The following is a 17,375-nucleotide window of genomic DNA, read 5'->3' on the forward strand; positions in this document are numbered from 1 at the left end:
CCCCAGAGAATTTCCTCCGGGAGACGGTGCTTGGGAACAGAGAAGGCCCAGTCTCCCTGGGCCAGACTTGCTGTCTACACACTCAGTGAAGCATGGCCTGCCCTGGGACTGTGGACTCACTTCCTGCAGGTGAATTCACACAGGCTTCACATGCACACCTCCCGTCTCTCCATCCAAGGGACTGCTGTGTGGACGTTCCCCAGCCTGCCTTGCTGGGTTCAAATCCTGGCTCCACCACTTACTAGTTGTCTGACATTGGAGAAATTATTTAGTCTTGCTAAGCCTCAGTTATCTCATCTGTAAAATGGGGACAACAATTGTACCTGCCTCATAGAATTGTAGTGAAGATAAAATGAATTAATGCACGTGAAACTCTTAGCACAATTGCCTGGCACAGAGTAACCGGTCAGTGAAATGAGCTATGGCCATTGTAGTTGTCCTCTGTGCTCTCATTCTGCACCAGGCCCTGCAGGGTAAGATGCTTCCGGCCCACAGGGGCTCACACGGCCATGGGAGAGACAGACGTGGGGTGCTTACCACCCCAGTGGGACGGGAGCTGACAAGCCACAGGCAGGTGGAGGGCCGAGGGCCCTCTATATATGAGCGCTGGGCAGCACCCCAGTTGCCTTTGCAACCCACCAGCTCAGCAGATCCTCGACATAGCCGGGGAGGTAGGCACTGTGAACCCCAGTGTGCACATGGGGAGACTGAGACCAGAGTCACGACCCAGGGCCGTGCAACTCACTGGCAGCACTGCCAAATCCACAATCCTTCCTCATGGGAACTTTCGACCTCTTCAGCCTGCACTGAAGCCTGCACTTTCTCACCTAGAGAGCAGTGTTTAGATGACCCTTTGTTTAACCCTCACAAGAACTCCCTGAAGGATGCTGGGTGGCATTTATTTTACCTGAGGAAGAAACAGGGTCAGAGAAGTTCAGTAACTTGCCCAGAGTCATATAGCTTGAAAACCAGGTGTGTCTGGCCCCGGGTCTTCTTTGACTGTGCCTCATAGGTTCATGGATTCATTAGACCCCCTCAAAATTTCTGCTCTGCGCCAGGCTCTGTGCAAGGCTCTGGGGTAACAGCGGTGGATAAACTATACAGGATTCTTGCCCTCAAGGGAAGAAGAGATTAAATGTAAATAAACATAGTTCCAAGGGACAAGAGAAGCATAGGATTCGGGACAGTGATGTGGAGGTGGGGGCGGGGTACCCCCAAGCCTGGGAGGTCAGGGAGGGCTTCCCTGAGGAGGTGACATCTAAGCCACGCGCTAAAGGGTGAGAAGAATTTGGCCAAGCACAGGACAGGGAAGTCTTGCATATCACCCCTCTCCTAGAGGACCCACTCTCGCACATCCAACCCGTCATTTTCATAGAAAAGACCCTCAAGGTCACTTTCAGAAAAAATGGATCAGCAAGCGTCCATGACCATCAGAATGATGTTCTGTACATGAGATGCCAGAGGCTCATCAGAGTCAGCAGAGAGGGCTCAGCAGAGTCCATCTGGGGGCGGGGCAGAGTTTTAGGTGGAGCGAGAGACCCACGATAGGTTTAAGAAGGTGGGGGCTGACCCAGGCAGGTGGGTGTCATAGAAAGAGCACCCACCTGCCATGTGGAAGACCGGCCGTGAGGCAAGGCTGCAGGTAGGGAGGTGAGGAAAGGGCTACAGCCAAGGCCAGGGGTCAGGAGGAGAAGGGAGGACGAGCAGGGCAGCCTTGCATTGCCGTCTGCTGCCATAGAACAGGACAGTGATAGCCTTCTGCTTGGCCCTTATGGCGGAAATAGGATTTTTTAAAGATGTAGAACACTTAGCTGAGGATTTATCTCTCCATCCATCATCCATTCAACAGGTAATTATTGAGCACCTACTATGTGCCAGGTCTTGCACATATCGGTGAGGATGAGCGTGGTCCCTGCCCACGTGAAGTATTGTATAGTCTAGAGGGGAGGACAGAAATGAATCAGATAATCATACAAATGAATGTCAGATAAAACCCTGACATGCAGCGATGTGAGGGACTATTCTAGCCCTCTTGCCTCTACAGCCACTGTCCTCTTGGGTTAGAAACCAAGCCTTCAGATAGTCAATCCCGAGGCAGCAATGGACAAGCTTTCCTCTGAGCTTCTTAAGAGTGCGCAGTTCTGTTAAGTGCTCGATAAACATCAGCGACCTGAGACCAGGATCAGGGTCAGGTCACCCACTGTTCCTGGAGCGGCCCTCGCTGCAGGAGCCTGTCCCCTCCTACCTCTCTGACCTCTTCCCTTTCCACTCCTAACCCCCTTCCTCTCTAGGGCTCCACGGGCTCTGTTTCTCAGTCTCCAGACTCATGTGTTTGCATGAGCTACTGGCGTGATTAACTTCCCACGTTCCTACAAATCTTGGTGTCAGTGTTACTTCCCCCAGGAAGCCCTCCAGGATGCCTACCCCAGCAGCCCCTGTTAACCATGCCCATGATGACATGCTCCATGTATCGGGCATACTTTGTCCTGCTTTAGATTCTCCTTGAGGCTGACCTGGTTTCCCGTTGTTCTCAGAGGAGAGGTGGGACGTGGCCTTCAGCCCCTGCCCGGGGGACACAGCTGGGCCGGCTGCCGTGAGGAGGAGTGTCTTCACAACTGCTGTATGTTCCCCACAGCAGACAGGGTCGGAGGCCAGCAGCCCTGGGTCCTCTTGCAGAGGGCTGTGGGGGTCTCAGGAGGAGCATGCTGAGACCCAGCTCTGCCTTTGCTTGAGTTTTCTGTGTGCCTTAATGGAAAGAGCCATTCCATGTAGGCTTAAGGTCAGACAGACCTGAATTCAGAGTTCAGTTCAGCCACTTACCAGTTGTGAGATGCTGGACAAACTTTGGTGCTTCTCCAAGCTTTGGTTTGCTCTTCTGTAAAATGGGCCCATGGTCCATCACTAGGGGCATTAAATGAGATGACGCTAAGTACCCAGGACTGAGTGTCTCATAGTAAGTGCTCAAGACGGGAAGCAAACTAGTGCCTACCATGTGTCAGGCCTCTGCCGCGTCTGTATCTTGCTCTCCACGACGTCTCTACGAGACAGACCATGCGGGATCCCCGTTTTACACACGGGTAAGGTCCCTAGACCAGGTTGCACCTGGCCATTCTCCCACAGCCAGGACCGAGCCTAGAGGTGGTAGCATCCTGGGTTCAGTCCCTCACTGTGCTTCTCCACAGGTCCAGAACGTCCACGGAGCTTTCAACGCTCTCGGGGGAGCAGACAGACTCACCTCCAACCGTATGTACCCTGTACCCACACTGGGAACAGCTTTCTGCCCCAAGATTCCCAGTGCAGCAGGGAGGGAGCGGGGTGGAGAGGGAGGGAACGTTTGCCGAGCCCTCGCTGTAAGCCAACCTGCTAATGCTTCATTCCCACAGCTAGCCTGTGAGGAAGTGGAATTATCCCCGTCTCACAGAGAAGGGAAGAAAAGTGACTTGTTGTGGCAGGCCTAGGCACATCATCACTGCTCCATGAATACTGGATGTTATCATGATTATTTTCGTTACTGCCACATAATTGTGGTCAGTTGAGATAATCACCCTAGATCCCACAGGGAGTGGTGACCGAGCCAGAATTCATCCTGGCCCCAAGTGGCACCGTGAGAACAGGGCTGTGGGTGGCTCAGCCAGATCTGGCCACCTGGGCTGCCCCCCACCCCACCCCTCCTCCTGCTTCAGCCCCTCCCACCCACGGATGGCCCCTCCCTGAGCCTCCTCCCCGCTGGGCTCCCTGGCACCTTGGCCCAGATTCAAGAGCAGGCCACGTCTTTACAGACCTGCAGAAGAGCACACATACCTGCACACCTGTGCAGACGCACATGGGGCCTTGCACGGAATGGGCCTGGGAGGTCTGTCTGCTCAAGCGGATCCACCCACTGTGTCCTGTAGGACAGGTTACCAAGACTTTTCTTATTTCCTCACCTGAGCTCACCTTTTCACCCATATGTCCTTAATCATTTCTTAAAATACATTCACAGGCAGACCTCGGAGACATTATGGGATCAGTTCCAGGCCACCTCAGTGAATACTGCAATAAAACAAATCACATGAATTTTTTGGTTTTCCAGTACATAGGAAATTTATGTTTATACTACACTGAAGTCTATTTAGTGTGCAGTAGCATTGTCTTTAAAAACAATGTAAATACCTTAATTTAAAAATACTTTATTGCTAAAAAATGCTAACCATCATCTGACAACACAGGGTTACCACAAACCTTCAATTTGTAAAAAAAAAAACAAAAAAACAAAACACAGTGTCTTTGACGGGCAATAAAGTGAAGCAATGAAACGAGGTGTGCCTGTCCTCTCTACCAGTCTAAGCATGGAATGGAATTGGGATAATCCAAGCAAAATAGAACTATCCTCCATGACCTGCCCCAACAAATCAAGCTTCTCATTTCTCCGTGTCCCTGGGAATCCTTGCCCGTGAGCAGAAGTCATTTTTTCCAAGCAGCTTACCTTCTGATTTTTGTGCCTGGTGTTATATCATAACCACAATTCGTGTACAGTTTTTCCACTGGTAATGGAGGCACGGTTGCCCATCTAGCAGCTCTGCTGTGCTTTAAGGCACTGTCTTTTCATGGAAAATGTCTGTGGTTTCTACCTTTTCACCATTGCAGTAACGCCTCTGATATTTACAAGACTTGCTTTACATTTACCGTATTGCTTCCCAGCTGGGTCCGTACCCACTCATGCTGCTTCCCGCAGTGTGTCAGTGTGTCACTGCGCCCCCTGGTTTTCACTGGAGGGAGACGATTCTTCTTATGGTGGGGTGTTCATCGTGGTTCTGTGTGCGGGCAGCGTGTTGTCCCAAGGGGCCTGTCCCCACCTGCTTGCAGTTAGCCTGGACCTCTCAGCTGCCTGATATTGGAAGAAGATCAAGCTAGGAAGGCCCCAGGGTGTGCAAGCTGATGGAGGGTGTGGGCAGAAAACCTTTCCTGCTCCCGGGCTACTGACGAAAGCCATCTCAGGCTGGCTTCAGTGGAAAGAGAGTTGCATGAGATGCACCAGACAGCCGGGGTAGAGCGGGCTCTCATTTCCTCAGCTCTCAAGCCTGGTACCCCCCCACCCCGTCCCCGCCGCTTGTCCCTCTGCTCCCAGGTCCCCCATGGGGGGCTGCTTCTTGTCATTCAGGTCTCAGCTCAAATGCCACCACCTCAGAGAGACCCTCCCTGACCACCTTTTGTACAGTAACCCCCATGCCTAGCAACACACCTGTTTTTCTTCCTAGCACAGACCACTCTGTTTGAAGATACTGGCAGTGACTCTATTGTACCAAAGGCCTTAAAACTGGTCATTGCCTTTGAGTCATCAATTCTACTTAGAGGAGAGTAAGCTAAGGAAACAAATAAGAGAGTGTGCAAGGATTTAGGAAAATAATGGTCATTTAGGTAATTGTTTATAAGAGTGAAAATGAGCCACAGCGTCAGTGTCTGGTCCCAGGGGCCTGGTTGAGCACACTGTGCATGGCCTTGCTGGGGGATGAGTGCAGTGACCGTGATGTGTCAGAACCTCACTGGTGTTCAGGCAGCAAGCAGCTATTGAGCACCTGCTATGTGCCAGGCTCTGTGCAAGGGGATATGGCGATGGATAAAACCAATGCTGTAGACCTTACGCTGTATCTTAGACCTGAAACAGCGTCCGTGGTGTTCAGTTCTCAGAAGAAGGTTCAGTATGATCCAGTTTTATATTTATATTTAGGGAAATAGAAATATAAGTATGAATAGAAGTCTAGCAGTGTATACATGAGAATGCGAATCTCCAATTTTCTGTGGAAGGTGGCTTTGTGGGTGATATTTTTTTTCTTTACAGTCATCTGTGTGTTTTACAAATTTGAACAGAACTATTACAGGTGTGATTTTCATAAGGCATTCACTCTCTCGTTCCTTCAGGTTTTTAACGCAGGGCCATGGGCATTTGGAACTCCGTATTTCAAGTGTGGTCTCTGTGCTCCTGGCTTAAAATGCAGATTCTGAGCCCCACCCCAGACCCACTGAACAGAACTCTTGGGGTGAGGCCTGGGTGTCTGCCTTTTAAATCCTGGATGGCCCTAGTGCTCCTGAAATCTGAGTACCAGCGGGGTTGAGCAGAGGGATGTTGGGGTCTTCGTGGGCTTAGCCCTGAGGCTGCAGGACTTTTCCCAGGTTTTCAGAGGAGTCAGGTCTCAAGAGGGTTCAAGAAACACCGCCCTTTCCTTACCAAGACACAGTGTTGGCAGGAAGAGGCTGTGAACACCATCTACATCCCCTACCCTTTCACAGAAGATGAGTCCAAGGACTCAGGACTGACTCAGCCAGGAGACCAGGATTAGAGCCCACAAGCCTGAATTTCTGTGTTGTTTAGCTGCGTGGTCCCTGACCCGAGATTCTAGAAGGCAACAATAGAGGGGTCTGTGAGCTTCTCCCAGCATCCCAGAAGGCCCAAGGGAATATCACCTTTCCCGGGATGCTATTTAGCAGCTTTGGGCCAGCATTCTATCAGCCTAGTGTTTGATTCCGGTTACCTCATGCTTATCAGAAGCTGATTCATCTGTTCTTCTATTCATGCCTCTGTCCAGTCAGCCCTCCATCCATTCATTCATTCAATAGGCATTTGCCACTGTCCACTTCGTACCAGGCCTTGCGCAGGGTTCTAGGGACACAGAGATGAGTAAGGCTCAGTCCCTGCCCTCCACAGCCTCCCCCATCCAGTGGGGAAGGGGTAAGAGTTACAGTGGAATATGACAGGACCACGTGGAGGAAGAACTAATCTCCCATTAATTGAAAATGGGGACATAAATTAATCAGTCATTATAGATAGGTGCAGTTTTTCTGGTTGGTGGATTCTTTTTTAAAACTTGAACCCAGTTTTTTCCAAAAGTAACAATATTCAAACAGGATGAGAGGGTGCACAACAAAATGTGACCTTTATCAAATCCTGCCTCCTATCCCGCCCCCCACCAGAGGCTAAAGCCGCTAATAGTTTCTTGGGCATCTTTTCAGAAAATTCTTCACGCAGGTAGAGGAGTGAGTCTTCCCTGCCCCCAATACATGGACACATGTTATTCACCCTGGTCCCTAACTTAGTTCTTTGCACTCAATGATACCCCCTTGGAGAGTGAACACTTCCTCACCCCCTCCTCAGCAGCTGCCCTGTTGATGGACATTAAGGTTGTTACTAGAATTTAACATTATATACAGTGCAGGAGTAAAGATCCTGACCGATGGAGTCTTTCAATTCCTGGTGCCCAAAGGGAGAAATGAAGAGGGGTCGTTTGGTGGTGAAACTGTGCAGACTGAGAACCTCCCCACACCCCGCAATGGCAAGCAGGTTTAGGGTTGAAACGAGCTGCCGGCCGGGCAGTACCCGTCCCCCTGCCTCATGCTGCTGTGTCCTTCCCGCAGCCCTCGCCTCCCACGACTACATCTTGAAGATCGTGCCCACGGTTTACGAGGACAAGAGTGGCAAGCAGCGGTACTCTTATCAGTACACGGTGGCCAACAAGGTACACGGGTGGCAGCTGCGTGCAATCGCGCCCTCTGCTGGCTGAGAGCCGCGGTGACAAGTGTCTGGGCGCGATCTCCTCTGATTCCCTTCAACGGGCCTTTCCTGGAGGGGTGATCTACCCTGGGTAAAGATGGGAGGCCAGTCTCAGAGTCAAGGGGAAGAAATTGAACCGGGACATAGGGTGTGATTTGTTGGAGAAAGAGCAGGCAGGTGGCCTGTCCCAAAGGTCTAAGGCTTGCAGACATCTCCACCGCCCTGTATCTGGCCCCGATCATTCAGGCACGGGACCCTGATTGGTTAGCACACGACAGATGCTCTGGCTCGTGGGGCACAAGCTCGTTATCCAGAATCATTAGGCTCTGGAATTACACCAGATGGCTGTTGGTTAACAGGTATGTCCCAGGACCTCAATACTCAAATTCACGGAGATGCAGGCAGGCCTTGGTGGGAAGCAAAGCACAGTCAGAGCCAGCAGAATGGGGTGACAGACAGTGGTTTCAAGCCAAGACAGCCTCAGTCTCCCTGGAAATGACCCTGCCATGGGACATGAATGCTTGAAGCCCATTGGTTGAGGCACCCCCAATAGACCCCTTTACACCAGGACTCTCCTTCTTTTTCTGTTCCAGGACTGCCCAGACCCCTTAAGGTGATATATTGTTTGGCTCTAATAATAATAATAGTAAGCGTAGTAGCTATCATTTATGGATTACTTACCATGGGCTGCACATTATGCTAAGCTCTCTACCTCCATCATCTTTTTCAGTCATCAAGACAGCTCTGACATTGGGACTATTATTGTCCCCATTTTACAGATTTGGCCACTGAGGCACTGAGAGGTGGTCCTGGAGCTATAACATGGCTGAATGGGGATTAGAACCAGCTTCTCCTCCAGCTCCAAAACCTGGTCTCTTGATCACATCACCTGTTCAGTCTGGACCAGGGGCCTCTGAGTCTGCCAGGCTGGGAGCTACTCTCTCTTGGGTGACTTGGGGTCCCTCTACTCTCCTCCACCTGCACTGATGCTCTGGTGTAACTCTCCGAGGCAGAGGGGTCCTGTTTCTTGGAGGGCATCTCACTGGAACCCTCAAGTGCTGACAGCATCTGACAAATGGGAGAAAGTGGAGGCAGTGTGAACAGAAAGAGTGTGGGCTGTGGAGCAAACTTCCGTTTCAAACCTGGCTCGGTCACTCACTAGCTCTGTCACCTGGGACAAGTCACATAACCGCTCTGTGCCTCAGTTTACTCATTTGTAAAACGGGGATGGTGCCCACCTCATAAGGTCGGTGTCAGATGAGGCAGTGTTTTTAAAACCACCGAACCTACAAAGAAGGCTTTGGCAAATGGTACCTACTGCTGCTATTTTTTTATTATTTTCCTCTGTCCCTCAGCTCTGGGCTGTGACCCAGACAGTCACCCTGCCCCATGAGCTCTCCCTGGGGAAAGCTGATCTTGTTTTGCCCAAGGCTCCTTCCCTTGAGGCTTTGGCAAAGGCCCAGCAGCCAGGACAGCTTGCTCAGCTCTCTCTGCGGCCTCAGCCCTGGCCTGCACTGTGAGCGCGTGAGGCTGCACCCATCGGGGCCAGTGGCAATCCAACAGAGGGGGCAAGTTTCAGGGCTGTCCTTAAAGAAGCTGCAGGGCTTGGGCCTTAGCATTTGGGGTTGGGGCTGAAGTCTGGTCTCCAGTTGCTGAGGACAGATGAGACTAACCGAGAGGTGTTCAGCATCCTGAAGTGGATGCACTGTTAATTCAGCCCCTTGGCATCCTTGGAGTCCCAGCCAGTGCCTTCTGAGGAAGGCTTGTGGTGGGGCTATGCCCTCTGACTTTCCAGTTCTGTGTGTTCCTTCTTTGAAGATGCTTACTCCCCACATCTCTCTCTCTCACACACACACGCACGCACACACCCCTCAGGATGTCATGAGGACTGTCCCCTCCTTGCCAAGCTGTCCAGGCACCTCTGGGGAGATTGGGCCATTCGTTCATGGTGCTGCAGTATTGCACATATTTTTACATGCTTTCTTCTCCAGACTGTGGGTCCCTCTGGGGATGGGGCAGGGCGTACTCCCCTCAGGGTCCCCAGCAACCAGCAAGGGGCCAGCACACAGGAGAGGTGCTCAGTGAACTATCACTGAATAAACAAATGGATTCTGCATGGCCCAGGAGTTGAAGGGAGAAATAGGCCTTTACTCAGACTGAGCCCACTCACACTTGTCCTTTGACAGCCCTGCTCTCCTATTTTGATTCTGGTGCTGCTTCCAAGGTCATGCAGTCCATTTCCAAGCAGCCCAAAGGGTCCAAAATGCTCCCAGTGAATGGTGGCCATCCAGATGCTGACGGCAGAGTTACTGGGGGGAAGGGTGTGAGAGGAGGGGTCCGTGGAGCCTGGCTCTGCAGGGGGAGGGAGGGAGAAGAGCCCGTTCTTGTGGGTTTCTGGGGACCCTCTGCCACCCATCCTCCCCATCCCCCATGCGACAGGGTTTGAGCCTGAGTCTCACATCTCCAACCCCTGTTCGCTCTTCTTCCACCCCAGGAGTACGTCGCCTACAGCCACACTGGCCGCATCATCCCCGCCATCTGGTTCCGCTATGACCTAAGCCCCATCACGGTCAAGTACACGGAGAGACGGCAGCCTCTGTACAGGTTCATCACCACGGTGAGTGGGCGGGGTGCCTGCTGTGAGCATCCCAACCGGTTCTCCAAGAAGCGGGATGCAGCCCACAGGGCTAGGGGCTCAGCCTGTCCACACAAGGCTGGGACCTCTAGGATGTTTAGAAATGTCATCAGAAGCACATCAATATCGATGGCATTTCATCAAGAAACTCTTTTCCAGATGGGAATGCCACTCAATCGTTCCTTAAGCAATTCCATCTTAATATGGCTCAGTTAGATGTTCCTGATTTTCTCCAGTTTTTATTTTTATGGAAGTTATTCTTAGCAGGGCTTATCCTTTTCTGTGTAAGTTTTACAGTGAAGATTTCACTCATTTTTTTCCGTGTTTATTTTCTAACTCTAGCTGCTGATATTGTCAGGTTTTTTTCTTTCTTTCCTTCCTGCCTGTTCTCTTTTTTCTTTTTTGCCTCGTCTCCACCAAGTGCAATCTTCTGTGACGCAGCTTCAAGCTGATGTCAGTTTCCTTTGATGCTGACTATTTCTATCAAGTACTATCCTGGCTTCCCATTGAAAATGTCCTTGGGGTCATAACAGCCAGGTCACAGTGCCCTGCTGCAACCAAGAGGCCTGGAGAAATTCGGTAAGCCAGAGTCAGTGAAGGTGGAAGAGATGAGGTGATTTTCCCTCCCTCTTAGGTTTAGAAATTGCTTTTCTACCTCTTCATACTTTTAATAATGATTCAGAATTAGGTGTCCAGTCTTGGCTCTTTCATTTCCTGCTCTGACTAGGTCTGTATTAGGACTCTGTTACAGAAGAGACAGGACCCCGCATCAAGCTGGCTTGAAGGATAAGTGGGCTTCAGGTATGGCCAGATCCTGGTACAAATGTCTGGAATAGGTCTGTCTTCATCCTGCTCTCCTCTGTACTGGCTTCATTTTCACATAAAGTTTACCAGTAGAAAGTACCTCTTTCTCAGTAATCCTACCCCAAGTTTTGGATAGAATGGCACTGTCATTGGCCTGGCTCAGGTCCCATGCTATCCTTGTGGCCTGGAGAATGAATGGTGTGCTCCAGTTGGCCAGCCCCACCCAGACTGCAAGGACAAAGATTACGAGGGGGTGGGGTTCCCCAAGAGAAAAATCAGAGGCCAGTTACCAGAAGAGGAAAGACTGGATGCTAGGCGGCCAAAAGGCTAGATGTCCACTACAAGGTCTCCATCTTATAATTGATGAAATAGGAATAACAGTCCTCACTTTTCCTACCTCCCAGGGCCTCGTGGGACTCAAAGCAGATTACGAAAGGGAAGCTCTGAAATTATAGAAAGCCATGTGGATACAAAGGGTGTCAAAATTTGGTGCTTATATGAGCCTGAAAGTGGCCTTTTACTGTTCTCTGACTCCATAAAAATTTGAAACTTCTGATCGACAAAGGGCACCTAACATAAAGCTAAAACACCAGACACAGATTGGGAGAAGATATTTGCCACACATATAAGGAAGAAGTATGCTTCAGAATTTATATATTAAAATAAAATTTTCTACAAATCAGTAAGAAAAAGTGACCAAAAAGAAAATAGGTAAGGACTTGACCATTGACAGAAGAGACCACACTGGCAGTGGAAAGATGCCCAAGTTTACTAGAAATTGGAGGAATGAGATTCAAAACAACCCAATTCAATCCTATCAGATTGGCAGAAATTAAAGACCTGCCACTGTAAAGATTGGGAGGATGCAAAGCAAGGGGACCTGTGTATACTATCTGGTGTAAATGGGGTCAGCCACTTTGGAGGGACACATATTAACCCTTTGCCTCCAAATCAGGGAATCTGTGAGCAAGTGATTCTACCCAAGGCCCCACAGGGTAGCACACTAAATGGGTCTTGGCGCTGATTCTCAGCCAGTACTCTTACTGCATACCCGAAATTGGACAGAAGTGAAGACACAAGGAGGTACCTCTGTGTGGGCGTGGTCTGCATCTCAGAGGCCCTGGGGTCTGCGGCCTTGATGGTGGCAGAGAAACCCCTGTGCCCACACCTCAGTATAGGGTCGGGAAGGATCTTCATGGCCCCCTTCCAGTTTCCCCTGCATTCCAGACAGCTGAGGCTCTGAGTGTTGAGATCCCTTGGCAAGTGGCTGAGAAATGAAGCGACTTCATTTATTTGCTAAATGTTTGCTAAACTTTACCATGCGCCAGGCCCTGTGCTATGCAGCAGGGATAGCGAGTTAGATGCAATCCCCGCTCTTAAGCTGCTCCCCAGCTGGTGGGGGAGATGGGCGAGCCCACAGAACTGCAGTCCCATCCAGCAGGGGCTCCGATGGAGCTGTGCACCAGGTACCCCAGTGGCAGACTCCCTTCTGTTTGGAAGGTTCAGAGAAGGAAACCCCAAGATGGGGCTTGAAGGGTGAGGAGACGTTTCTTAGACTGGTGAGTGAGGGAGAGAGGGTCTTAGCAAAGGGAATAGTACACGCCAGGGTGCCCAACATAGCGTGTCTTGTGAAGGCCATGTGGCTTCTTTCAATGGGGAAGGAATTCTGAGAGCTGGAGGTCCCAAAAATCCCAGGGGAGGAGCCCGTCCTACATCACCCAGAGGCCTTCTCCTCCTTCCTTTGGCCACCAGCCCCTCCTGCACCCCAGCCCTGCCCACCTCCACCTGAGTGGGGGCCGTGCTGCTGGGAACCTCCTGACATCATTAGCCTGGTGGTTTTTCTGAAGGCCCCATGCTGCCATTTTGGTTACCATGACAACCGTGGGGTCAGCCCAGAGTGAGCCAGCCGGCTGTCCCTGGCAGATGGCATCATTGTGGAGCTTCAGAGGCCCCTGTCACAGGGCGGCAGATGTGGGGATGACGCTTGCACACAGACACACAAACACAAAGACCCCCGGGAGCCCTCGCCAGGCAGGGTGGAGGTGGGATGGAAGTGGAGGCACCTGCTGTGACTTCTCTTTCTCTCTTTATGAAATCAAACACTTGTGTGCATTGGGGGCCTCTGCAAATAGCTCCTCAGAGGGGCTGCTGAAGAGGGGGCTTAGGCCAGGATGTTGTCAAGTGGCGGCCGCAGGGCTGCGGCGGCAGCTGTGGGTGGGCTGGAATGAGGGGTGGGTGCAGCCAGGGGCGGGGGAATGGGTGTGGAGGAGAGAGGCATTCTAAGTAACAAGTACCTGGCTTAGTCGGGGCTGCCCCTTCCAGGCTCTTATGGTCTGGAAAGGACCTTTTTTTCATGCCCTGCCTGAACAGAGGGGACGCCCTCCTCCTGGAAGCCTCCAGCAGGCTGCCCGCACTCCTCTCTGGACACCCAGGGCACCTTGCTCAGACCTCCACTTCGTGCTGTTCCAGAAAATTCCACCACTGAGAGAATAAAACAGATGGTGTTTAACAACATGAAAGGGATCCCTTTCAAAGTGCCCCCTCCCACACATGCACATTTGTCCCCTACCCCTGCCACTTGCTGAAGCCCCTTTTTGGAGATGACCTTCAAGTGGGTGGTGGTGACAGATTGGGTGGCTTTGGAGGTGTCACATCACTTTCCTTGTGTGTGTCTTATTCTATTTGGGGGGAGCAACCAGAAGTCACCAAGTACCAAATTGGGTCAGTATGGCCATGACATTTTTTGTCCACGAAAAAGTAGCAGCTGATGATGATGACATGCCCCCTTTGGATAACAGGGATAGCTGAGTTAAACATCATCCCTGCCCTCGAGGTGCTCCTTGCCAGTGAAATAATCCCCCAAAGTTTAGATTGCATTTCATAGTTGCCAGGCCTGATTATGATGAGCTCCAGGCCTGACTCACCTCTGTGTCCCTAGCATCCGGCACAGGACTTGGCCTGGATGTAGGTGCTTAGAAATACACAAGGGATAGCTGCTTAAAGAAGTGATCATATAGCTGCACTTATTAAGCATCTACTAGGTGCCAGGTAATTTTACAGTCCTCTCCTTTAACCCTCCCAGGAACGCTCCAAGGTAGATGATATCATTCCTGTTTTAGATATGAATTAATTGAGGCCCAGAGAGGTAAAGAAACTCTTCCAAGATCTCACAGCCAATAAAGTCAAGGCTGAGACTTGACCCCCAGACTTGCCTCTGCCATATCCTCCCATCACCAGTTTGGGAGCCTTCATTTTCCAAAACAAAGGCTCTCAAGGATGTTCCAACAACAGAGCTCCCAGAAGCCATGGAGCCCTTGATAGAACACCAGGATCATTTGATACAGTGACTTCTGTCCTGGGAATCAAGAAGAAATATTATAGCAGGAAACAAGGCAATATTATGAGCATGTGTGATAAAACCACAGTCACGCCCATGCAAACCATAAAAAAAAGCAAACTGTCCATCTTTAAGACTGGTTGGCTGGTGGTGCGGTGCGCAGGTTTTCCTGCCCTTATCTGATTACCTTTCACTCATCTGTTTGGGCACCTGCGAAGATTTTCCATTGACAAAAGGCAGCAGGTGTGTGGAGTGGGGGGCACATAGGATGGTTAAAAACAAAAACAAAAAACTGAAAGGAGACAAACTTAGAACTGAGAAGGGTTTATGTCTGAGACTGTGTGAGTTGGGAAAAGACCAGCTTGGTAGCTGGACTGATACAACAGCTGCTTCAGACCCTCCATTCTCTCCTACTTGGGCTTTCCTCGGTGTGTCTCTCTTCCCAGGACTGTGAGCTCCAGGAACGAGGGCTGGCTCTCAGTCACCTCTGTTCTCCAGACCTGGCATAGCCCGGGCAGGTGATAAGTGGGTGTGAAACAGTGAGCAGACACATGGAGGGTGTACACCCTGGTCCACTCCCCACAAGACAATTCTATTATCTGAGGAGCAGAACAGAACCCAAATTAGCTGCCCTGTTATTCAGGCCTGGAAATGTGTATGTTAAAAAAACACTTCTGTTCTGGTCCTTCCGGACGTTTGAGCAAAGCTAGTTCTTCCAGAAGGTTGTGTACCAGGGACTGATTGCTCCAACTGAGTATGGACACCGATATCACAGTTGGAACAGGAACTGCTGGTACTTGCTTTTCTAGGGCAGGTTCTGAGACGAATAAGGAATATTAGAAAGGCATGGGCTCCATTTTATAAACTACACTTATTTTTACAGCCACACAGCGTCTTACTTCATAAACTTCCCTGAGGGAGACCCTTTACCTTTAGGACATTTGATATGTAAGACTTAAGAGAGCCGAGAAAACAAAATATAAAGAAGCCATCCAGGCATGCAGGTGGGAACTGAGGGGAGCCTTCAGGTGGGGGAGAAGCAGGGTGGAGGGACAGGAAAAAGCAAGCCCTTTGCAGCCTCCCAGACCTGGATGCTCGTCAGCCTTGCCTACTTGGTAGCTGTGTGACCTTCAACAAGTGGGTCCCTCTCTGAGCCTGTTTCCTCACCTGTGAAATGGAGCGCACCCCATTTGCCCTTCTACTCGCAAAGAATGAATGAGGAGGCAGAAGCGAGTGCCATCTCAGGCCTGGCACATAGTAGATGCTGCACCGAGGTGGTTTTTTCAGAGGAGGCGGTGGGTATTTTGCAGCTGCAGCCACTGTAAAAATGGCAGGGAAAGGCCTCCACTCTCCCCCGGCCCCGCACCCAGGCTCCTGGATTAAAGGGTGCAAGTGGGCAGTCTGGCAGGCGTGACACCACTGACTGGAGACCACCACACCCTCTCCTCCCCACCTCCCCACCTCTCCCAGGCCCAGTCATCAGCTTCCCTTCCACGACAGCCTCCACCTCTGCCCAGCCACAGCCCCGGTGTTCTCATCCAAGGCTCCAGCCTGTCTGCCGCCGCTGGCATCTGATGGGATTCCGATTCATTATTTATTTCCTCACACTGTGCCTTTTGCACAAGCTTTTCAAGCAAGGCCGACTGGACGAGGAGAGTGAGCGAGCAGTGCCCGGGCACTTAACGGTGGTACATCAGGCAGCTAGACAGGGCCTCATAGTGGACCCCATCTCACAGATGAGAGAAACTGAGGCTCTGAGAGGTCAACTGGTTTTCCCGGCCAGGGTCGCAGAGCTGGTATCCGCCCCCAGGAATGTTTACTCCAGAGCCTGGTGGAACACAGAGGGATTCAGTCCTCCAGCTGGTGTGGTTGGAACTTGTCCTCTCCATATTATAAGGAGTCAAGAGCCATGATTAAAATGTCAGGGGAGCACACACACACCTTCCTTTCAAGGTAGACGAGCTGACTTCATTCTCCCCACAGTGGAAGGTCGGGAAGCTGGGGGAGCCGCAGGGAGGAAGCCTCGCCGTAAGAACAGAGGGGCATTATTGATGACTTCTGATGAAAGCAAAGTTATGTGCTTCTCCCCGACTCACTGGGGCCCGCATATCAAATGGCCCTTGTCTTCATTTCTGGAGCTGCGGCTGCTGACCAGAGCAGGGTTGCAGGTCCCGGCTGTGATGGCCCCTCCTGACTCAGTGGCCCTGCTCTCCTGTCCTCCACCCTCTCCCCTGGAAGTTGTCCCCCTGCCTCAAAGCTGGGAGATGCAAGAGCGTAGCAGCAGCCAGGGACCAAGGGAACAGGCATTCAAGGGTTGATGTGTAACACGGGCAATCCCGGGGCAGTCCTGAGGGGTGAGGATTAGCCTTCCCATTTGTAAAAGTTGGGAAACTGAGGCTCAGGGAGCCATGGAAGAGGGCCCAGCATCCTGAGTCACCTCCACACCCCCAGCTCCTGGGCTGACACCCCTTGTGTGAGTCACCTTTGCCCCCTGCCTGGGGCGTGGAATTCTACTCCTTTTCTAAGATGTTCGTTCGTTCATTCACTCCCTCACTCCCTCACCGACTCTTCTGTCGGTTCTTTCCCACTCACTCATGCACACACACTCCTTGACTCAGTGAACATGTCCTGAGCCTGCTGTGGGTCGGGCTCTTCTGCTTTCTTCTCTCCCTGGGGCAGTCGGGAAAGCGAGCTTTAAGCAGTAGGGTTGGGGTAGGGGACTGGGGGGGAGGGGTCGCTCCCTGCCTGGCCGAAGACTGGAAACAACCTCTGGCCTGAGGTGCTTTGCCCCCAGGGATGTTCTTATGACAAACCCACCTGTCTGGGCCTCAGCTAGTCCCTCTGTAGAATGGGCCCTCGGAGGGCTTGGGACCTGAGCAGCTGTAAAGAATCTGCCTGTGGTGCCTGGGACACCCTTGCCATCCTGTCCTTCCATGAATGGCTTGTCCTCTTCTTAAAGAGCCAGGTAGAGAATGGAAATTGAGACCCAAAGGCCTGGTCTGGGGAATAAGTGATATTTTACCCATTGTTCTCCTTAGAGTGGGTCTCAGAGAGGTTTAGAAAATCTCAGGTCT

The 17,375-nt window shown here is 51.4% G+C and overlaps 1 protein-coding gene across 1 annotated transcript in view; it reads left to right on the forward strand.

The window, feature by feature from the left end:
- ERGIC1 (endoplasmic reticulum-golgi intermediate compartment 1) overlaps positions 1-17,375 on the forward strand; it is a gene marked incomplete at its 5' end in the record, with an annotated part of 68,220 nt that overhangs the window by 46,942 nt on the left and 3,903 nt on the right. The window contains 4 exons of the mRNA XM_079701419.1: positions 643-671; positions 3,183-3,243; positions 7,390-7,490; positions 10,020-10,142. Coding sequence (XP_079557545.1) covers positions 643-671; positions 3,183-3,243; positions 7,390-7,490; positions 10,020-10,142 — 314 coding nt within the window. The remainder of the gene's footprint in view (positions 1-642; positions 672-3,182; positions 3,244-7,389; positions 7,491-10,019; positions 10,143-17,375) is intronic.

Source organism: Hyperoodon ampullatus (assembly GCF_949752795.1).
Source record: "Hyperoodon ampullatus genome assembly, chromosome: 4".
Classification (NCBI taxonomy): Eukaryota; Metazoa; Chordata; class Mammalia; order Artiodactyla; family Ziphiidae; genus Hyperoodon; species Hyperoodon ampullatus.